General features: G+C 41.9%; 1 protein-coding gene across 6 annotated transcripts in view; it reads right to left on the minus strand.

Moving 5' to 3' along the window:
- flvcr2b (FLVCR heme transporter 2b) overlaps nucleotides 1-23,332 on the minus strand; it is a 34,742-nt gene extending 11,410 nt beyond the window's left edge. Inside the window, exons 1-11 of one of the 6 annotated variants that reach the window (XM_058056911.1) lie at nucleotides 22,349-23,330; nucleotides 19,631-19,772; nucleotides 17,268-17,408; nucleotides 15,523-15,590; nucleotides 14,696-14,799; nucleotides 13,219-13,329; nucleotides 12,867-12,972; nucleotides 12,685-12,796; nucleotides 12,354-12,409; nucleotides 11,137-11,275; nucleotides 9,971-10,116 (exon numbers count right to left, since the gene is read on the minus strand). In XM_058056911.1, the coding sequence (XP_057912894.1) occupies nucleotides 11,198-11,275; nucleotides 12,354-12,409; nucleotides 12,685-12,796; nucleotides 12,867-12,972; nucleotides 13,219-13,329; nucleotides 14,696-14,799; nucleotides 15,523-15,590; nucleotides 17,268-17,408; nucleotides 19,631-19,772; nucleotides 22,349-22,921 (1,491 nt within the window). In that variant the 5' untranslated portion in view covers nucleotides 22,922-23,330 and the 3' untranslated portion in view covers nucleotides 9,971-10,116; nucleotides 11,137-11,197. Of the gene's footprint in view, nucleotides 1-9,588; nucleotides 10,117-11,136; nucleotides 11,276-12,353; nucleotides 12,410-12,684; nucleotides 12,797-12,866; nucleotides 12,973-13,218; nucleotides 13,330-14,695; nucleotides 14,800-15,522; nucleotides 15,591-17,267; nucleotides 17,409-19,630; nucleotides 19,773-20,498; nucleotides 21,418-22,348 lie in introns of those variants that run through there. The other 5 variants (XM_058056910.1, XM_058056908.1, XM_058056909.1 and 2 more) reach the window with 5 other exon arrangements.
- Nucleotides 23,333-24,002: the final 670 nt, after the last annotated feature.

Here is a 24,002-nt window from a genome sequence, read left to right on the forward strand (position 1 = left end):
TTCTTTGGCCTCTCGGTCAGCTGTAAACACCTTTTCCTTTGACACACTGCTAAAAGCCATGATGCTTCGCTTTCTAACGTGCGTACGCTCTCTGGAGGAGATATTTTAGAGGGCATCCTTCAGATCACTGCATTCAATAGAATGTGCCCTAGACCCCGCTTCTCGCCCAAAGACAGCTGGGATAGGCTCCAGCACACCCTACTGAGGATAGATGATGGAAGGATGGAAGCTAATTGGACATATTCTTGATCCAAATCAAGCATTCAAGAGTGCCAGACTTGTGTGAGTTGTGACTGACAGCAGCTCCTGTGTGAATGTTCACTGCATGTGTCAGTGCTTCTCAAAGAGCCTCCTATTTTCTATTATGTCTAACTATAACAGGTCATACAAGGGTACAGGTACAACTATAGGGGTGTTATTTCATGTCTAGAGGGCTCGAATAATACTAAAAACCCTATTTACAAGGTCTTAAACAGAATTAAAAAATGGTAGAGTCCTGTTGTCTTACGTTGTGCTCCATGAACCTGCTAGCTAACAAACAATACAGCGTTCCATGACTATTTTAATATATTTTCCGGTGTCAAAATGATTCTTCTTGAGCACTGCAGGACCGGGAGGGGTGGGGTAGGGGGCTTGGTGTTGGTGGAGGTGTGAGGTGAAGCGCCACAGTAAAACAGCTAAGTCATGGTGGACTATGAAGGTGCTAGCATGTCCAGACAAGGCTTGCGTTTGTATATCACATAAAAAGCTAATTATTCCGGCTCCTGTTGGAAAATACACAGGATTCCCGACGCCACGTCGCTCCTACTCACTTCCGTCAAATGTTGGAGCACTTTGAATTTGTTGGTCCACTGCGAAAGACGCATAATCACCAACTAGCAACTTTATCAATATAACAACACTATTGGCATTGGAGGAGAAATGTGCTGAATGATGTGTGAAAGCCTCTCATGCGTGCATGGAGGTAGTTTTTAGTCGACGTATCCGATAGGGATACCGTGCCATGCTGGGATGCAACCTTGTCAACAAAAATGGGTCCAGTTTCCATTTGCACCCCATCAATACACGCATTTGCACCATCAAATAGCAGAGCACTTAGGACAGCGGTTCAATATGACATCAGTGGAAAAACAAGCAAATGGCTAAAATGGCACAAAGCCATTGATGTATTTTTATTCTCTGAGACCCAGCTATGTGTTTTTGTCCTTTGCCATAGACAAAGGAAACATTGAAATATTAAAAATATACTAAACTATGTATAACTTCTTAGCATACCTACTGTACATGTGTTGCTTTACAAAATAGCAATAAATCAAAGGCATTCCTTTATCAAATTGCTGGCACTCGCACCTTTCTTTGGCCCCATGGTGGGTTATTTAGCAGTTGCACTCACTAAAAAAATGCATAGAGAGTGAGTCAGCTTTTTGGGGCACTCCATTTCACCCAACTATACGGTACAGCGCAAACCGGCTTGTCTGTTTGGTGCAATATTGTTTGAAAAACAAGGTTAATGCGGCGTACAAAAACTGAGCTTTGACTGGACTGAAAACATGTCCTGGACATGAGGTCTTAGTAAGACTACTTGGTCATATAAAACGATGCAGGTTGATGCAACAATGTTCTAATTAGGAATGTTTGATAATTATCGGCATAAAAATGTGGTCGATATCAGTATCTGATTTTTTTCCCCAATCATGAAAACCGATGCAGTATACAACATTCCACCACAGGAGATATGTCACGTTGCACATACACTACCGCTCAAAAGTTTGGGATCACTTGCAAATTTGTTTGTTTTCCAAAGAAAAAACATTTTCATGCATTTCACAAATATTTTTTTCCATTTCACAAACAATTAAAATTAATCAGATGATTTTGAAAGAACGATCTACATTTTTGCATAGAGGCCTACTATCAACAACTGTCAGTACTATGCATCAATCTCCTGGTATGGCTGCTAATCCAAGTTAATCATTTTATAAGGCTAATAGATTATTAAAAAACCCATGTAGAAAATCTCTTACCATGCTGTTAACTACTCCCTTCAGAGAGCAGCACAAACTGGGTCTAACAAGGATATAAAAAGTAGTGGGAGGCCCTGATGCACAACTGTGCAAGAAGACAAATATCGGAGAGTGTGTAGTTTAAGACAAAGACAAAAGTTCAAGTTTAAGACAAAACACCAGTGTCAGTATCAACAGTGAAGCGGTGACTTCAGGACTTCAGACTTCATGGAAGGATTGCCAAGACAAAAACATATCTCAGACTAGCAAAAAAAAATTCCAAATGATCCCAAACTTTTGAGCGGTAGTGTATCGGTATTGGAAATTGAGAGTTGGACAATATTGTTTTCAGCCAATATTGGACATCCCAAGTCATAATGTGAGCGATATATGCAGCTAACATGACCGTAGCAAAGAGTATTGACTAAATCCCACAGTCTACTATTATGGTATATTGTTTTCACTGAAAAATTACAACTTTTATTTTTCTGAGTCTCGGGAGCTTAGGAGCACAAATCTGACGGATAAACATGGGACACTTTTGGAACGAGAATATGATATATTGTCTGTGTTCCGCAAAGACCCTTTCCTTCATGAGATGAATAGCCCGTCATAAACGTCCACTTTGATCCACCAGACAGGTTTTTCAGGAGCAAGGACAGCATTTATGGACTGAATACGATCCTCTGGAGGAACATGTTAGAAAAGTCCTACGTCAGACTTTTTGTTTTTTGGGGGGCAGGAGATCGTGAACAAACACAGTTAGGGGTCATAAATGAGGTAGAACTTCTATGCTATGAGTGCAGCATGTCAAGGAATCAGGGAGCAGCATATTTTCAACATGACAAACCTCATGTTTTTTTTTTTTTGACATTTGCTGAAGTGACGTCCTTCTTTGGCAGTAGACTACTGAGCTTCTTCTCTTGTAGTGTAATTAAAAAAAACAGAATATGATGTCCTATTTGGCTGTTGGTCAGGTTAAACAGCATCAGCGCTCCAAATAGCCATAAGATCAAAATAACATAAGACCGCCTTACTACTTGGAACCAATGAAAGGGAATTTACTGCATGTAATAGTATTATTCTAATCCCACCCAGCAATTAGCCTTGGTCCTGACCTTTTTCAAATCTTACAGTGATGCAAGCGATATCCTTCTGGGTGAAACATTCTAGGGGTTTTCCGTCACGCCGCGGCTCTCTCCAGAGGCTAAACAATCTTAAAAACTATACTAGTGATGCCAAATCAAGTTTTTCCAACGAGGGCCACGTAGTGAGACATGAAAGGATGCAACGGTATCTCAGCTTTGTGATGGAGGTGAAAAAGCCTATTTATTAACTTTGCACCACCCCAGCCAAAATATAGAAACAAGATGCCTGCTGAGTTCCTAGAAAATACACTTCTGGTTGTTTTTACCGCTTAAAACTGCACCAAATATGAGCTCTTTTGTTGTGCGGTTGTATCAGCAACTGTGTTTGCCTATCGCCCCCCTCAAAAAAAAACTATACATTGCTCCACCGGATCAGGAGCATATAAATACATTTTTGGTAACGATTGAGTTAATATTTTGACTTTATTTTTGTGCAATTAATGTTTTGTTTTCTATTTTTAGAATGTACTTTGGACACTCCTGACTTAGATCTATGATTCTTTTAGAAGTTCTACAAAAGTAGGAAATAAATAGTTTTTTTTTTTTTAATCGGCTGACAAAACTTTGGGGTAAAATCTAAATTATAGTTATAGAATAAACATTTCCAAGGTGACTTCTGCTCCTTTAAAATCCTTCCAGTGATTCCTTCTATTTCCTTTTCTTTCAGCCGCCATCGCTCACATGAGATGACGTCAAATGCTTTGCTTGGTCTAAAACTAATATTGTCCAATGGGATTTGAAAGGAAATGAAGGCTTTTTTTTTATAAACCAAAATCCTACGAGGCCTTGTGGTGAGCCAGCCATTCCAAAGTGATCTTACAGAGACGTGCAGTGGGAATCCATAGGTCTTATTATACATGATTCATACATGCTGTACATACATGACCGTTTGATGGTCCGGCGTGGAATAACGTCAGGATCTCATCTCTTTTAAAAGTGCTGAGCTCTCATGTGATGACAACTGGTCCATTTAAAGAATTGCCAAAGTGATCACAGCTGCTTTGATGTGGACTTTTTCTTAAAAAAAAAAAAAAAAGGCTTAGTGCCGCCAGGATTCCGCTTTTGTTATCTTTTGCCGACTCGAGCGGGAAGATCTTTGCACTTTGTTGTGATTGCCCGCTACTCTCCCGCGTCTCCCGTCATGCGCAAATGGTTCCGATCATTTCATTCTTCTCCCGTCAGTACAAAGTGTGGACGCTAATCCTTTAATGAATGTCTTCTTCCCGCGCTTGGCACAGCGGGACATTCCGTCCAGTGGAGTGGAGCGTCAGGTTTGCAAAGCGGCGTTGACGTCTGCTTGCTTATTTCTTTTTTCACCAGCCTGTTCTCATCAGTTTTGCACAAAACGACATTCAAATGTAAACATGTATTTTTTTCTCCCCCTCAGCTTTTCCTCCTGTCACTCACGCACATCAGTGAGATGCGAGATGTTAGGATAGTGTTGATCAATGAAACAACTCACACATGAAGGACATCAAATATAGTCAAAAAACACTAAATACAAGAACTCCAAATAGTGACAAAACGTCAAAGCCAAACCAACTCAACAGTAAAAACAATAAAAACAGCTAAAATGAGGCAGCTAATTACCGAGGCATCTAACAATGTAATTGGACGCATTACTAGTGTAGTGAAACCTCCGCCCACTGGCTAGATACAAGCTGGCTAGCGACTAGCTTCACCACAAACCCGCCTCCAAAAAAATGCAGTTTTTCCTTTAATTGTCACGGCAGTCCAGTGTCGAGAGATCAAATGGAAAAAAGTCCCCCTCTCATTATGTGTGGAAGTGGTAAGCGAGGCATCAGTTTTATAGTACATATTTGCTGTCCACGACCCACCGGTTGAGAACCACTGACTGAGCGGGCGCTGTAGTTGTATAGTATAGCATCCTTATGGTAAAATAAAATCTGTTCTATTGATATCAAACTGACTAAATAGCTGATTTTAATCTGTTGTTATGTTGTGTGGGCGTTTTCCAGACACTGTCAAGGTTTTTTGTTTTTTTTTTAAATAAAATGTCTTATCCAAAGTACTGATTGAGATGTTATCGCAGCAACATGTTTTTCATATTTACTCCTAATTTGACATGGCCAACGTATTGTGTTTCTGTCATACAAGCAGTAAGTAAGTCCAAAATGTTGTATAAAGGTTAGACTCCTTTGCAATAAAAATACCTTTGAGGACAAAGTCTGCAAGCTAACATGTGATATGCTTTCACTTCTGAATGTGTTCTTTGGGCCACATCTGTAGATATACTTCACCGTGCTTCTTCCGTAATGGCTTTAGCATATGACGCTAACCAACAACATACCTGAACGCTTCAAACTGCTCTTTTTTTTTTTTTGCACTCCCGTCTGTCATGTGTTTTAAAAAAGTTCAAAATGTGGTGAAAAAGTCACTTCTTTTTGGTATTGTTTCTAGTTAGCATTAGCGGTACAGACGTCTAAGAAAAAAAATGGACTTGTTCTGCCATGAGGTTGCTAAAAGCAGACACGACTGACACTATATCGAGACAGACATCGAATGGAAAAAAAAAAGGTTTTCCTCTCATTACGTGTGGAAGTGGTAGCTTTTTGGCCTCTTTGTCCTTCTCCCCTATTCCATTTGAAACACTTTAAGTTTAGTAAATTGAAGCGGCTAACAGGTTAGCTCACAAACTTGCTATGCTAGCGACAACCCTGGAATGGAATGCAAACAAAGAATAACAGGTTAATAATAATGTTAAAACCCGTATTTAGAAAGCCATAAACAGGTTTTTGATCCAATACCTATGAAAATATTCCAGAAATAATCCTACCAACTAACCGTGCTCAACAAGTGCCCATCGTACACCGCTTTACCTGATTTTTAGCATTACTTATTGCTGTTCTTCGTCAATAGAAACCAGCATCTTCATTATTTGGTGGGGAACTAACGTGCTCGAGCACTTCCACTGCGCACCCTGCCAGACTGTGTTCATTTCCCAGCAGGTCTGGCAGTTGCATGGAGCCTGATGCTGCAGGATTCTCTCCAAGTTGCATTTGGATAGCGGCTGATTGATCAGTGCAGCGAGGGGGCCAACATTTATGTAAGACTACGTCGGCAGTTTCTTTGATATCCCAAAAATGACACATTTTTGACTCGCACGTGTTGTGGCACCCGCTTTGCTCGCTCCTGACATGTACGCAACACTTCACTGCAGCTGGGAAAACGCGTGCTTGTTTGGAGAAACCTGGATTTTATGCCGCTCAATCTTAAAAGATCTTTGGGAGAGATTTAGCATCCATGATCATGATCCATAACAATCATTCTCGTGTTGCAATGCTGATGTTCACAAATCCAGTGCTTGCGAACGCACCGTGCCATGAATGTGATCCCGTCTCCTGAACTGAGCGTCTGGTGATACCCCCAGTTTACTTTCTACGGCACTCTCCCTTTAGAAGATACACGGGGATAAAAAGCTTCTGAATGTTATTTGGTTATATGGTGGCGCCACCAACAAACATGATTCAAATGGAGACGGCTGCTTGTTAATGGGAATGACAAATCATAGTCCTTTTCTACACACACACACACACACAGCTAGACAAAGAGTAGCGAGTGGAGCCAGTCGAAAGAGTCATGGGGTCTTGTGTAGATTAATGGGGAGGCACAAACCACACCAATGTGTTTTTCATTGACTGTGTGGACTACACACTGTACTACACTTACACCGGGTGGACTACACACTTTACTCCACTTACGCCGGGTGGACTACACACTGTACTATACTTACGCCGGGTGGACTACACACTGTACTCCACTTACGCCGGGTGGACTACACACTGTACTCCACTTACGCCGGGTGGACTACACACTGTACTCCACTTACGCCGGGTGGACTACACACTGTACTCCACTTACGCCGGGTGGACGACACACTGTACTCCACTTACGCCGGGTGGACGACACACTGTACTCCACTTACGCCGGGTGGACGACACACTGTACTACACTTACGCCGGGTGGACGACACACTGTACTACACTTACGCCGGGTGGACGACACACTGTACGACACACTGTACTACACTTACACTGTGTGGACTACACTTACACCGGGTGGACTACACACTGTACAACACACTGTACTGCACTTACGATGTGGACTACACTTACACTGGGTGGACTACACACTTTACTACACTTACACCGGGTGGACTACACACTGTACAACACACTGTACTACACTTACACTGTGTGGACTACACACTGTACAACACACTGTACTACACTTACACTGTACTACACTTACACAGGGTGGACTACACACTGTACTACACTTACACAGGGTGGACTACACACTGTACTACACTTACACAGGGTGGACTACACACTGTACTACACTTCCACCACACTGTGTGTTTGTTTCTGGTTTCATGGCAACATCTAAGTATCTTGTTACCCACTGCACTGACTAATTACGGCGGCCAACTTTTTACTGATGAACGTTAGCGGCGGTGGAGTTGAGGCACTGTGAAGTCCCGACCAAGCAACACCAGCTTACATTTAGACACGTCCAAGGCTTTACAGGAGGACAGAACAAGCCGCCATTGTTCATTCAACGGTCTGTGTTTAAAAATGAATGAAAGATGAATGTGGCGACAAATGTAGCAGCATGAATTCCACCTCAAACCAGCATGGTGGAGGTTGTGTGTGTGTGTGTGTGTGTGGCTACAAAGCCACCCAAAAGTGCACTTTGGTTATGTTTTTGTGCAATTATTCCCAACAATATTCTTTATGAAACACCCACAACGTTTGTTTATTGAGCTAGCCTGATATTGCGTATCACAGACTTGATGGCGGATGGCTATCATCGCCATTCCAACCAGCAGAAGTATAGTACTGTACTGTCGATTCCATTATCGCTCCCTCGCTGTAGCTCCTCAGAAATTAATTCATCATAAATGATGGCTATTTGGTGGTAGACTATGGGCTAATATTAGTCCCAACATACAGTGTTTACCATAGTTTTCTAGTCACTAAGGGATATAACGGTTACTAGTATTTATTGTTCACTGCGGTAAAACCCCCGAGGTTAGTACTACTGTTTCTATTTGAAATTATGGTAAAATCAGGATAGATAAACCTACCTTGATGAACTCACGGGCCAGTGACACTGCTCATTTGTTGGAGAAGCAGCTGTTAGTTACATTACGTTGAGTATCTCTGTTAAAAAAGCAACAACTCTGATGTAAACAAACATCAGAATTATTTATTTCTTGCTTATTTAAACATTGAGACATGACATTACTTAATTTACTAGCAGTGACAGATCCGACATGTTAAAATACCAAAAAAAAGTTCTCCTCTCATCCCGTGTGGAAGTGGTAAGTATAGTATAGAAATAATTTTGAGGCTACCTGGCTAGCAATCCTTATGAGTCTTTCGCTGTTCTGTGCATTCTAAAGACATAAAAACAGATTAAAAAAGAGGCAGCTAATTAATGCACATAATGGGACACGCCTATTCTCCCTCCCTGTTGTTAAAACACCTCCAGTGTATGGTTTTATATCCATGCTGTAACATGTACTACATTCAAGATACTTACAGTATTTTGGTCACGTTAAGCATTAGCGGAACGTCGTTCCTGATCAAGTCAACAACAAAAACACAGCAGTAGCTAGTCAGTAGCCAGCTAGTAGCTAGCTGATGTGGTGTGGCGAAGTGTCCCTATTCCAGTAATGTTAATAACAGGAATAATAACAACATTGCTGTAGCTTGGTTAGGTCACCTAACCAAGTTAGACATAACCTTAGCTGTATTTATATCTTTAGAAGACACAAACAAGAGAAAGACGTGAGTTCATGTCTCACATAGGTATTGGGCATGATGGGCAAAATTCCAAATTAAGTGCACTTTTCTTTTAAGGGGTGTTGGTATTTAATAGGTTTGACTGTATCATAAATGGTGGGTGTTAATGACTTGGTGGACCCCCTTATTAGCTGCATTGCATCATGGAGCACAGCGGGGCGCGGAAATGTCGGGAGCGGAGTTGAAGCGGCCATTCATGCTAATGAACAACTACTGGGTCTGGCTGTATTGCATAGGAAAGTAGCACAGGATAGGAAAATGCGGCTTATTACAATGTGTCACTGACAGCATCTGCTAGCACCACATGCCATTTCTTCATATTCATACAACAGTAGCTCGCTAGTGGTGGAAAATGAGGCGTTTTCATTTCCATTTTAAAGCCTGAACAAAAAAAAAGTGCAGCAGGCCCCTGCTAAACCACAAAGACACCCCCTCAAGAGTCCTAAATAATCGATTTTCTGCTATGTTAGAGATAAAACGCCATGAAAACGATGAAGCAATACAAGCTTCGAACTTGTGATAATAGCCTTATTGTCCCTAGCAATGGCGCCACCGTTTGGCCAAAAAGGGTAAGTGCGCCCGGGACGTAAAACAACACAAAACGAAACCCAAAATTGTAATAAATGTTTTATGCCATGTTAAAACACGTAACATTACTGTTACATTTGTATAAAAAAAACAAATGATTTATCAAATTCATTCATTTTGCTTCTTCTTCAAGTCATAGGTGGACACTGCATAAGGTGCCTTTTAAATTCCAGAAATTAGTCATAAATACATTATAGGGTTTTACAAATACAACATTTTCAATACTGATATGTAAAATTGTCAAAGCACAAATGATTAACAGGTATTTTATATTCAATATATGTATACAGTATATATACGTATATATAAACAGATGACAGATATGATTAGGTTTGCATCCAGTTAGGAAATTTAACATGAATTCTGTATTGATTGCAGGTGCTTTTTTTTTAAAGAATTATGAAAATAAATGGATTGTAGGTGTTGTTCATCTGGGATGTAAAGTGTTCCAATTGTGGGCTGTTTGAATGTGTTGAATGTCTAAAACTTGGCTTCTTGGATGATAGTGTGTGCAGACACAGGCCCTCTCCGCTTGTCAGACAGTCCCTTGCAATACAAACACAATATAAACACATGAATCATAATTATCATACATTCAATGGGGGTTGACATTTCTTTCCCTCTAAATTGTTCAGGGCCTCAACAAAAAGGAAATGATTATTATGAAATGATTAGCCTTTTTTATAGTAATCCTTAGAATACAAACTTCCCTTTGGGTTTGACATTTGCATAATACATTAAAATATCAAGACATAAGCTTAATTTATTTTCCTACATTTTTCCTTCACATTTGTATGATAATTTTTTTAAATTAATCTACAATATATATTTTAATATACTTATATATTTTTATTTAATTTTTAAAGTAAATAATTACATAATTAGCTTAATTTTCACACATTTGTATAAGAAATAATTCGTAATAAAATCATGATTTTGTACTATATTTCAAATTTGTTGTGTGAAAATAAAAGTAAATAAGTAAAAATATATATTTTATATATATTTTTTTCATACATTTTTCCTAATAAATGTGTAATAAAATAAAATCATTTGTAAAAAGGAAAGCCTTTTATTATTATTATTTACAGTAAATGTAATAAATACTACGATAATATTCTATTTCACTTAATCCTTCTTATAGCACATTTAATACATATGCCTAACAAACATAAATTTTCCCCCTCGTTTTCTGATTAATGAAATGTTATATTTCATTTGAAAATCGCAGTGTGTGATATCTGTTCACAACAGTATGGTAGCCCCACTAAAAAAATTGTACGTCAATAATATAATAAGACAGTATTAGGAGCAGCGAGTATGCTGGTGAATGTCTCCCCCTTGTGGAGGAGCAAGTAAGTACACAAGCGTCCCAGGCGGCTGCGTCTCTTGTAAACGAGTGCAGTGGAAAAGAGAATTGCACCAGCGGCGTTGGAAAGTTGCCACAGGTTGCGAGAATCACTTTAATGAATAAACTGCGTCACATATTGATTGTGGTAAGGAGACGAAAGAAGAAGCAGGTCAAAGGTGAAGCAGAGAGATTGGCGTGTGTGTGCGTATTATTACCTTTGTGCGTCTGTGGGTGGCGCTATGATTATTTTTTTTTGTTTTGTTTTTGTGGTGAGGTTTATGGTGAAGGTGGCGTCTGCGGCCCCGGGATTAAGGCCGTGGCGCCGTAGTCTTGTCCCGACGTCTTGGACTCCCCCTAAAATCGTTTCACACCGCAGTGAGCGTCCATACTGCCGTAGGCAAATTCATTTAGCATCCCAACAACACCCGGTTAGATGGCCGTGTTAGTAAACCAGAGTGAAGTGTGAGTATGGCATGGGATGGAGAAAAGGCGGGCCAGCATGACCTTTCCCCCCCCCAGCAGGTTCAGCACGTGTGATTGGATAGCAAGCTCTTGTTTTGATTGGGTGTTGGCAAAGTCAAGCACTTTGAATTGGAAATGACGTCAAGGTTGGTGAATAAAAAGCACCTGCCGTAAATGCTCTGAACCACGTGAGACGCTCACTCCAACAGCTGGCAAGTCTAATGCTACGAGGAGGTTGCCTACAGCCACAGCTAATGTTTTTTTGATCTGGACCTGGCGACTGTATGAGAGTGCGGTGAATTGAATAGATGCCTAAGTTGGAGCATTTACGGTAGGCTTTGTTGTGCATTTATTTGGGTTCAAGTAGTAAATACACAACAAGACAGTGCAGACTAATAAAGCAAAAAGACAGGAGCAGTATTTTTCACCTAAAACCAACACAGAAGCACAGGAACGCAACTTCAAGCAGGAACTACGATGCACAGCAGGGACTCCCAACCCTAGAGGGCCTTATAGACACCGCATTGACCCCAATATAGGACGGCATTTGACCCTTGAAAAGGTTGTCTTATAATGGAGGATGTGGAGAGATTTCTACATGCAAACCAGCAGGTGGTGCCATAGGACTGCTCCCCAAGGACAGGCCAGTGACCTCCAGAGAAGCAGCCAGGACACAGAGATCCCATGAACAAAGATTACCACCAGGTCTTAAAACAGAAGGGGGTGTCTTATATTCATGATATTTTTAATAACACTTTCAGTGTAGATTGGGAAGCCCTGTTTTCCAAAATGCAAAGAGATGAGGATACCGCAGGCATGCAGGAGCAACACAAAGCGGCAAAAAATAACCACAGGCGGTGTTATTTCTGGGGAAGCATGGGACGCACACACACGACCTTGACGGGAAGACACAACACAACACAACACACAACTCCTCCTGCACATCCGCGCCCGCTTGTGTCACACTTACTTCTGCTTTGGCCAACATGTTGGCTTTTTGTCGCCGCAAATCAGACTTGATTAAGCCTGCAGAGCAACACAATCGGAGAATAGAGTCCTATGAATTAATACCTGACTCATGATTTATTTTTGTCCCTGTGATGAGATAAGTCCGGTATTTCCCAAGAATGAACTGGGAGGGCGGAACCTCTGAAAACTGCAATTTCCACTAACGTTGAAAGAACTTTTGCACTTGAAGTTCTCCCAAGAAGTCATAACCTTTGTATTTAGACACTTTAAGATTACAAAACTTGTTTTGGTAGCCCCTGGTGCACACCCCTGATCTACAGTGTCCCTTATACCTGTCATGATGGTGCCAACCAGAAGAAAGACGCAGAGGAAGATGTTCCCGGGCAGCGTGCCGAATGAGTCGATGATCTTGCCCTGAGCGATGGTGAAGATGATCCCAAAAACCTGCACAACAGGCAATTTTTCAGTGTTGTACTGCAATATGCTATTGTGATGACACAGACTTCCAAGTTACCTGTGCTGAACAGTTGAGCAGCCCAGAGGACGTTCCCTCTGATTCAGGATAGGTCAACTCTACTGCATACTCAAACCCGAGCGGTAAGTAGCCCGTCATGAAGAACCTGGAAAGAACACAGAAGTATCACCATGGGAGAGTCGTTGCACATGTTGGACATGATACTGCCGGTCCTGCAGGATTCAAGAGGAAATCCCAACCTTATCAGAGGAATACCACACATTCCAACTAACAAAGTGATCATGAATCATGTCTTTTCACAATCTGGCTTGTGTGAACTCTCCAGGAATTTCAGCAGAGATAGCAATGCAACTAAGGTCAAGATGTGAGAAAAACATTTGACAACTTGTACCCAAGACCTCCAGCAGTGATGAAGACCACCCATAGGTGCCCGAGATTGAGTGTAGCGGCGTAGACGATCATCCCCACCAGAGACATGAAGTACACGGCCAACGTGGTCTGTCTGGAAAACACAGAATGTGGAAGAAGATCAAATTTGCACTTTCCTCTAAGTCAGGGGTCTCAAACACGCGGCCCGTGGGCCAAATGTGGCCCGCAGGACACTAGTTTGAGGCCCCCGCCTTGATATGAAAGTTTAATGTTAGTGCGGCTGGCGCAAGTTTGATATGGATGCTGTATGGTATCATGTACCCAGAAAAAATTATTACGTTAGATTAATGTTCATGTTAAAGGTTAAATAACTGTTAATAGTTATCCTCCCTATCCGTGTGGAAGTGGTAAGTTTTTGGCTATTTAAGTTTAAAGGAAATAACTTGAAGGCTACCGTTTAGGTCGCTAGCGCTCTAGTTTGCGAGTTAGCATGTGTCTCAAGACCCTGCAGTTGCGCAATATGTTGTAAATAAAAAGAGTATAAATGTGACTATAGTCGTGTTTTGTCATGTTCAAACGGCTCTGATAATGCTGTGTTAATTATAATCTGGAAAAAATAATTTGTCTACCCACCAACTATATGTGGTTTCTTAAGTTTTTATTATTACTATTAATTTATTTATTACTGATTGATTTTCTTTATTCTTGATTTGTTTATTTACTTTTCATCTTATTTTGTGTAGAAAAATAAAAAGTAAGATATTTGAGAACAGTGGAATGTTTTATCAGAGCTTTTCTTGTAAAAAATCGGAACCAAAGCAAAGTTTATTAATTTTTCTGTTTTTAATAAATGACTTTGTTTTTTTTGGAAAACCTGATGCGGCCCAGTCTCACCCAGACCCTAGCTCCAGTGGCCCCCAAGTAAATTGAGTTTGAGACCCCTGCTCTAAGTCACAAGTCATAAATAGAGTAAATAAGCTGTTGCTGGTGGAAAAGCAGATAAAAAGTAATTTCTCTTTCTGTCATTTGTTGTCTTATGTTATCCTCTGTGAACTAGAATGGAAGAAAAGTTTGAAAAAAAATCTATAAAAGCATATGGTGGAAAAAGTATGGACACCCCTCTGTAAGATTAACCTCTGTGCACCAGGAAGTAGCATACAAGCCACCAAACACTAAAACAATGTAAAACCTAAGGCTAAATTTGCACTTAGCAAAAACACACCTGCATCCGCCATTTGCAGGACAATATCATCGTAAATAAACAACTGGGGTGGGGGGGTTACGTCAACTGTAGCCCCTGACTACACCCACTGGGGTCCACATTGGGGGGATCCAAAGTTTACGACATGAAAGCACACCTGGGTAAACAGATCAGGATCCCTGACATACAAAAACCAAACAAGCGACACAAACAAAGACATGTCAATAAACATGAGTTTCCACTTTGGTCCAAGAAAAGTCCATGTTGCCGCTTGTCTGGATTCCCTTGGCCGACTTACTTGTACGTTTTGGTCCTGTCCAGCCACACCCCGCAGATGAGGGAGCCTACCATGCCGGCGATGACGATGGTGAGACCGATCCTCCCTGCGTTCACCTCTTCACCCTGAGAGGTCAAATAAAGACAGCGGAGTGTTTACTGACACATCACAGCCGTACGGAGGGGGCTGGGGGGTGAGGTCTTTGCAGGACAAGGACAGACCGGACTATTCGGACTTTACTAGCGATATGGATACAGCATATTTTATTCATGCGGAGAGTGACGGGCATCTCAGGGATTTACTGTATTTATTGAGAGGCCGTTAATTTTAACATTTCCAATGTTAAAAAGTCAAATATATTTTTCATAATGTTTTAATATTTGGGAATAATAATATGTACATCATTTCTGTCAGAATGAGAAAAAACTGTCACATCCTTTAGACTAAAATTGTATGTTTATTTACAATATAATTTAACAGTGCATTTACAATATGGTTCCTTCCTACTAAAATAACTCATGTAGTGCCATAAAATTGATATAAACACCGTACATAAATCATCTCCTTCCTATATCAATGGAAAGCATCAAGCCTGTAAATGTTTACAGTAAATTATATCCGAGACAAAGCAAACCTCCATCCTTGTTAAATGATATGATTATATCAGTTTTACTGTTTGCTCACTCCACTTCCAGCAAGAAATGAGGAACCGAAATTAACATCCAACAAGGCCACACTTCCTCACATGATTACCATGCTGGGCCAACATGGCCACCAATTTTATGATCAGTGTGACGCCTACCAACATGTGTCACAAAAGGCTTAAAAAGGAGGGAGCTGGGACTCACGGGATAGTGCTCGATGATCATGCGGTTCAGCAAGGTGCCCACAGCGTAGAAACACCCCACGTTCAGGCCTGCGGCACGGAAAACGGTTATCAAATACTGTACCAGCTAAGGCTGTAGGAAATGTAGAATGGAAGGGCGCTCGCTTGAGTCAATGTTTGTGTGTGCCTGCAAGCAAACGCTTAAATAGAGAGATGAATATATGAGCTTCTCGGCTGAGGCAACACAGATAATTTGAGTAAACATCTTGCAGCCAGCAGTCAAGAACTTCAACTGGCTGTTTGGCGCCAAGGAACCAAATAAAAGGATTTCTTTGTTTTATCTTCAGCTCCAGTAAAACAAATGTTAAGTTAGGCATACATACGTATACTCAAATAAGCCTAAAAGTAGACATGCAGTATGTCCCTAAAAACTACATACATACACATACTGGATTCACACTTTTTAGTGAAGCCATTTCCTCAAATAGTCGGAAAACGGTGAAGTGCTCCCTCCGGGTTGGGAATGAGGTCCTGCCTCAGGTGGAGGAGTTCAAGTATCTTGGGGTCTTGTTCACAAATGAGGGAAGGTGGGAGCGTGAGGTCGATAGGCGGATCGGCGCAGCAGTAATGCGGTCTCTGTACCGGACCGTTGTGGGGAAAAGAGAGTTTATCCGGAAGGCAAAGCTCTCAATTTACCGGGTGATCTATGTTCATCACCCTCACCCATGGTCATGAGCTTTGGGTAGTGACCTAAAGAACAAGATCAAGAGATAGGGTGAGGAGCTCAGTGTTCCGGGAGGGGCTCCGAGTAGAGCCGCTTCTCCTCGAGCATCTAGTCTTCCCAGTGAGGTGTTCCAGGCATGCCCAGCCAGGAGAAGGACCCAGGGCCGAGCTACGACACTCTGGAGGGATGATATCTCACAGTTGGCCTGGGAACAAATTGGTGTCCTTCCAGTGGAGATGGAGAATGTGGTTAAGGACCGGGAAGTCTGGGCTTCCCTCCTGAGACTGCTGCCCTGCGACCCAGACTTGGATAAGCGGAGGAGAAAGGAATGGATTTCTCCAAATAGTGGTCTCCATTCTAGATGCACTGCCTCCATAAATTGCCCAGATGAGCAAATAAACACCATACCTCAAGTAGGCTCTTCCAGAAAGTAAACAAGGTACCAGTAGTTATAGCTGTCCAAGCTCTCTATACCTGTTCAACCACACTTCCAAGGCAGCTTAAACATTCATGACAGTTATGTAAAGACATCCACGAGGAAAGGCTTGCTAGGGAATGGACTTGAGACCCCGCCGACCCTTCATGTTCATCCAATAGTTAGGGGGAAGATGTCAGATGAAATGTCATGCAGGTTGAAGTTCAAGTGAAGTGAAAGGTTGTGTGGCCTCCTTTCGACCCGAGCACCAAACCATAAAACGAGGGCCTCTCGAAGACTGCTGTTAATCATTACCTGTACTATAAACAAACTTTGGACCCCTTCAATGCTAACACGCTAACATCCTCCTTACACTGTTTCCATTTTTATGAGATTGGGTGATAAGATAAGATTTACAGAGCATCCCTTAAGTCGAGCACTTGCCAAAAGGTGTGAGCGTAGAAAGGAATAAATGATTGTAGACGAGCACAAATATTAGCACTACATTACGTTCACCTGCACAACCTGATTCCACCACACACAAGCACATTTGTCGCTTTTGTCGGAGATCTCACCGGACTGTGCAGGAGGAGCACCGAATGGTGTGGTCGGTGCGTGTTGTGCGTACCGTAAGTGACGATGAGGATGATGAAGGGCTTGTTGCGGAGAAGCCTGAGAATGGAGGCGGTGTAGGAGTAGTGCTCGGGCGGGATGCTCCGGGCGGTGGCCTGAGCCTGAGTCGGAGGGAGATGGGGACGCTCCTGGAAGACTGACAAAATTAATTCATTATTAGTGGGAAATGCAAGACATACAGCACCACCACTACTACTACTACTAGTACTGCTACTACTCATGTACCTCAAAACACCTCTAAAATACAATCCCAACCATGAACACAACCAGGTGACCTTATTTGACTCAAGTCAGGCTAGAAGGAAGATTTGGTTGTGTTTTCAATTTTCTGGTTTAATGAAACTCTTGTTGTGTTTTCCTCTAAGTATTTCCACACAAGCCAAATGGAATGTAACAAAAACACAGTGGATTCAAACATGTTAGGGAGCATGTATTTGTCTCTCGCATATCAACTAATATACTGGCCCATCATGTGACCACAAATACAAACACATACTGTATGTACGTATGTCCAACCTTACACAAGTATGTAATAAAAAAAATACATATATACGAACACGATTACAAGATACACACAAAATGTAATCAATTATGGCGATGATCTGGATAAAGATGCACAGTTTGAGCCATCCAGGAAGTGCTAAAAAATATAACAATATGGTCCATTGTCTAGAATTGGTTTTAACATTAACATTTAGAGAGCTCTCGTAATGGTTAAAAAAATAATATTTAGATAGTCATAAACAGGTTTTCTATGCTCTAACAAGATAAATATTCCTTTTATTAATACTGAACACACACGTGGCTCAAATGCACGAGGGTGCGTGTGGTGCATTAAAACTGTTGTCATGTGTCATGCCAGGGAGCTCCGGCCAACTGCTTTGGCCTCTCTTGGTGAAATTCAGACAAGTCAGCACATGGCAGTGCAGGCGAAAGATGGCATCTCCTGATAGGAGATAGCCTGAACCATCCACTCGACCATTTGTCTGCCGGCTGCCAGGTTGTTGCTATGACATCACATAAACAACTGTGCAATCCACTGTGAGCTGGAAGTCAATGACTTATGGACAGTTACTTGCTAAGCAAGTCCCTGAAAAGATGTTTTGCTTGATAGCGGCCATGCTTTTCAACTGATCTTTAAACACATCTGCTAAAATATGAGTTGTATTTGAATGCAGCATCACAATGGATCTTACCATAATAATAATAATATGGGTTTTCATGCCAAATTGCTAGCTAAACATGGATCACTGTTACTCATCTTTCTAGCCTATTCTGAAGTCCATCTGTCAGTTTCAGTGAGTAAGAAATAATCTATTAAAATAAAATAAGATAAGTAAGAGATTATCTATAGATTAAGATTTTTTTTGGTCGGTTCAGAGAACTTGCTGGGGGATGTGTCAAAGTGGTGGCAAAATATTACACAGTTGTTTCTTTATCTATGACAGAGTTCTTTCATTTTATTGTTTTTTATTCAAAACTTTTTTGTGTCATGAGCAAGTAAATAAAAGAAATACAAACTCACATGGCACACGCGGCAACAAGGGATGATACATTTTGGTTGAATGGGTGTGAACGTGGTGCGTGGCGCTACTATGGAACGGCTTCACAAGCATCCTTTTGTGCTCGTGAATGCTGAATGCCAACAAGCATTCCCTCAACTTCCAAATCCGAGAGTCAGAACCACAACTTTCCCATGTGACAATGGAGCATCTCCTTCACAGAACAATATTTCTCAATATGCAACTCAATTCCTATTTCGGCACGAAAATATTAAGACTAAACGAATGGTCGAAAATAGAAACTAAAATAGAACTAAAATAAGACTATTACTAAGCATTTTGCACAACTACTAATATCCTGCTTGCTAAGTCACTTCCCTGAACCAGCAAACTTTGACCTACTCAGACTGTAGCAATGTCTTCAACTGACAATATACCCACTCCTACAACCAGCATTTCCCCCTGACCTTCCTTGTTCCACAATAGCGTCTTTCTCCGTTCTGAGGTGCTTTTGTCTTCCGAGTCAGCACTTTGTATGCAGAGTTGTGCTTCCAGTGGAACGACAGCAAAGTAATAAATGCTAGGGATGTCACGAGACACTCACTTGACGCAACAATACGATGAGGGGAAGACAAGACAAAATTTTAACATTACTTTTAAGAAAATGACAATAAAAAATATTAAATGCATTGCAATCTACTCATTTAATTTCCACTATGTTCATCTATATAAATTATTATTGTCCCACACCCAGTGTCCACAAGACCTTTTTCTTCCAGACCAAGCAATTTTGTCATGTTTTAATCTAGCAAGATCTTGCGACACCCCTAATAAATGCAAAAAATACTTTACATACCAAAGACGACGAGGATGAAGAGGAAAGTGGCCACCCCGGCTGTGATGTAAAACATGATGCTGATGTGGTGGGCCAGCTCGTCCATGTTGTCCACATTTGGCACCAGAATGGGGGGCACCAGGAACCCGATGGCGATACCCAACTGCAAAATAGACAAGGTGCCAAGTACAGAGATTTAAAATACCCTGCAAAGTATAAATTATATGACAGTACAGTACATTATGTTGTAATTAAGTACGTATCTGTGGACAAATTGCCCATAATAAATGCCTTATCGCTAATAGATACGTGGTACTTCCTTTGTTATTGTATGAAGAAATAATGCATGTCAGTGCTTCTCAAATGGCGGAAATGGCCCCACTGGTCACTAGGTAATCAGTAATGTTACTGTAATCATATGTGAGACACACAAGCACCAGACCTAACAGGCTTTTACTGCAGGTTTGAATGATCTCACAACAGGAAAAAAAATCTCTAACACGGGCTACTGTTGTAGCTGTGACCCATGCTGAGCTGAACCCCCAACGTCACTTCCTGTCCGGCCCTCACTCAGCTCCCCTAGCACCAGAACACATTTACGGCAACATACACAAGCACACGTTTTAAATGTTTTTTTGTGTTATTAAGAGTACTATATTGGGGAAAGGTGACTATAGGGCTGTTATATCATATCTCGAAAGCTCTAATAATGTTAAAAATTTTATTTAGTAGGCATGAGTGGTGTGTAGTTCACAGCATGGTGATACAAGTGTCACACTTGGACAGTAAAATTCCTGTGCGACTCTGGCATCCTGTGAAGTTCTAAAGAAAGCACATACAGCAGAAAGACACCTCAAGCAGAGAACGTCTACCATGACTGTTTTCAAACCTGATTTCCAAGCACCCCAATGGAACAGGCGGTGGAGACCTCCTCCTCCCCGAACCAAACCGAGGCGATATACGACGGAATCCCGAGCACAAACACCGTAGCCACCGAGCAAACAAACTGTCCAAAAAAGGTGACCAGAAACAAATTTGGACTAGCACTTCCGACTTTAATCCAAGCTCCGATGCAATTAAAGGCTGAACCCGCGAGGACCACGTCTCGGATGCCCCTGTTATCCAGAAGCCACAGGACGGGGAGGATGAGGGGGACGTAGGTGAGCAGGTAGATCATGGACAGCCAATCTATGGTGAGAGCGTCTATGTTGTAGAACTTCATGAAGATGTTGCTGATGATGCCGTACTGCAGCCACATGAAGGCGTTGCTGGCTGAGACGGCGCTGAAGAGAAACAGCATGACCCAGCGACGATGGTACAGCTTCGTCTCAGCATTCTGGGTCACCTGGTCACTTATCAAACACAAGTGGGACTCACTGGGACTTAACGGTCCTGGAGTCCACTGAACTGATGCTAAGTGTGGAGGGCGGAAGGTCTTTGAGCCCATAGAGTTTTTCTGCTTTTCTTCACGGCTGAATCCACAATTTGCACGGTTGCCTTTTAGAGTATTGTTCCAAGGCATCACTAGCAGGTCCCGGGAAGGTGAAGGTTCTTAAGATTCCACACTGCAGCTCTCCAAGTCCGCTGTGCAGAATGCTGGCTTTATTCTTGTCACAGGAGCAGCCAAGGAGGGAGTGCAGCCAGTGAGGATGCTTTCACGGGTCAGCGCATTGTCATGCCCCAATCTCTCACATGATGCTACTACCGCCAATAGTGATTCTAGTTTCAGCTGTCAACCCTGACAAGACACACTTCTGGTTAACTATCACCAGGTTAGTCCCATTTGTGTGATTAATGCTCAACTATGTTGAATGGGAGTGTTTTGCTATGATGACATTTAAGGTTGCATTCCTTCCTACAGATGGCTGACTTAGGTTATAGAACTCATTTACAATAGCAAAACCAAACCAAAGATTTACTACTAGCATTTAGCTCAGGGGTGTCCAAACTTTTTTTCCAGCGAGGGGCCACATGCTGAAAAAAAGAAAGGATCCATTTTATCATTTTGCCGGCTTCGATATATTGGCATGTGCATTCATGCTCTCTCTCTACCAAATAGGCTGGATGACAAGATGGTTCACTCTTAATAACTAGACATGTTGGTTCAATAGGTCTTTTTTTCCAACTATATGCTAACAAAATTACAGTTTTCCTTCTTATATTATAAACATAATAGACATAAATTGTGATTTTTTCTGGTTAGAATATACATGTTTTCTTTATATTGTGACTTTCCATCCATCCTTTTTCTATGCCGCTAATCCTCACTCGGGTCGCGGGGGTATGCTGGAGCCTATCCCATTTGACTTTGGGCGAGAGGCGGGTTACACTGTGAACTGGTTGCCACATGTAGACATATGTGCCACATATTTTCCTGCTCTTGCTTAATCAGATTTTTAGAATGTATCATGGGCCAATAAAAAAAAAAACTGCTGCGGTCCACAAATGGCATCCGAACTGCAACATATGTCGGGTTGACTTGGAATTTCTCACACAGCTCGACAAAATGGCCCCTGTAACTTTAGGGCGTTAAGCCGAATCATCGCAAAATTTGGAACACACCTTTCAGGAACTGACAAGCACGTGTGTGTAATATTTGAGCAACATCATAGTGTATTATACACCAAAGGTCAAAGGTCACCATTTGTAACTGCTCCTAAAAGGTACAACAATATACTTTTTGTGACTGTAACATAAAGACCTCCATGTCAAACTTGAAACCACCTCCAAGATGCTCACCTGATTCCCAAACACGCCGATGGAACACGCCGTGGACACCTCGTTGGACCCAAACCACACAGAGGCTATCCTAGAGGGCATGCCCAGGATGAAGACTTGCGCAAAGGAGCAGCAGAACTGTCCCAAGAAGGTCACGGCGAACAGGTTGGGCTTGACACTGACCACCTTGAGCCACGTCCCAGCACAGTTGAGAGCCGTGGCCACAATGGCCACTACCCTCAGGCCCTTCTTGTCCAGGAGCCAGGTGACAGGGAAGATGAAGGGGATGTAGGTGAGCATGTAGATCATGGACATCCAGTCTATGGTGAAGGCGTCCACGTTGTAAAACTTCATGAAGATGTTGTTGATGATGCCATACTGGATCCACTGATAGGAGTTGCAGAGGGAATAGGAGCTGAAGAGCAGCACCATCACCCAGCGGCGTTTGTACAAGCGTGTCACCCAGGCTTTGTCGCCTCCACCGGGCTCAGTCGGACCTTCTAACCGCTGCAAAGCCTCTGGGGATTCTCCTACATGCTTCTCGGAATCATGGAGATCCTCGTGCGGTTTGGCTTCCTCTTGCTTACCGCTCATTGTGATAGCTGGTTGGCGCCAGAAATTTACATTTAAACGAAAGAGAACTTAAGCTAGCCTGCGCTATGAGAGCCACATGTTGTCACCTGGTCGTGAAAAATGACTAGCAGACCCTGACGACGAACTTCTCGTCCATGAATGGATCTACTCCCGTTGCTTGTTGTAGATAAAGTCCCCCCCCCCTCCTCGTGTTGCCTCCACTTTCCCGAGTGTCAACATGTGGGGGAAAGTCTACTGACCTCCCCTCCCCCGTCAACAACCCGGACTTAAAACCGCTTTGGAGACATTCAAACTGGTCCCGCCGGTCAAATACAAGGGTGGAGTCCGGAGCGGCCACCATAATGAGTGAAAAGAAACTTTTACAAATGTCTACTTCTAGTATGTTCCGCTACGGGAAACTTTTGATAACTGTCGTAAAGACGGATGCCACACATCCGGGTATTTGTGGTCACCAACCTGTTCACGTGCTGTACGGAAGTGCGTATGACATGTGCCTTTCAATGTAAACTTTAGACCTTAATATACAATATACATATACGTATATATACTATATTTGTTCCTTTCTGATGTTTGAATATGTGTGGCTAGGTAAACAGCTCCCCGTACAGGCATTTCTCTGTACTGCACATAACTGCTTTTAACTGTCCCACAGGTGAATGATTAACATACGGGTATTTGCGGTGGCAACGTGTACGCAGCACAGTGAGTGAGTAGTGTATTTAGGCTGTGTTCGAAACCGCATACTAGTATGTATGAGTAGTAGGTAAGTATGCGGTTTCGAACACAGCCTTACATTTATTTAACTTATGTCATTATAGTGTAACGTTTATAACATTATGTCGTGTAAATTTGTGTGGTATACTTAACAGTGCCGTATAGAGGCACCTTTTTGAACTGCAGTCTTATGAGTTGTTTTTATTTAATTATAGCTGCCCCAAAAGTTGGTTATGCGGGTATTTCTGGTGGCCATTGCGTTCACGTGCAATGCGGAAGCGAGTATAAGATATATTGCAACGTAAATATTAAAAAAATATATAATAAATATAATATAAAATATGTAAATTAAACGGTAAATAGTGAA

This window comes from Doryrhamphus excisus, chromosome 19, assembly GCF_030265055.1.
Source record: "Doryrhamphus excisus isolate RoL2022-K1 chromosome 19, RoL_Dexc_1.0, whole genome shotgun sequence".
NCBI lineage: Eukaryota > Metazoa > Chordata > Actinopteri > Syngnathiformes > Syngnathidae > Doryrhamphus > Doryrhamphus excisus.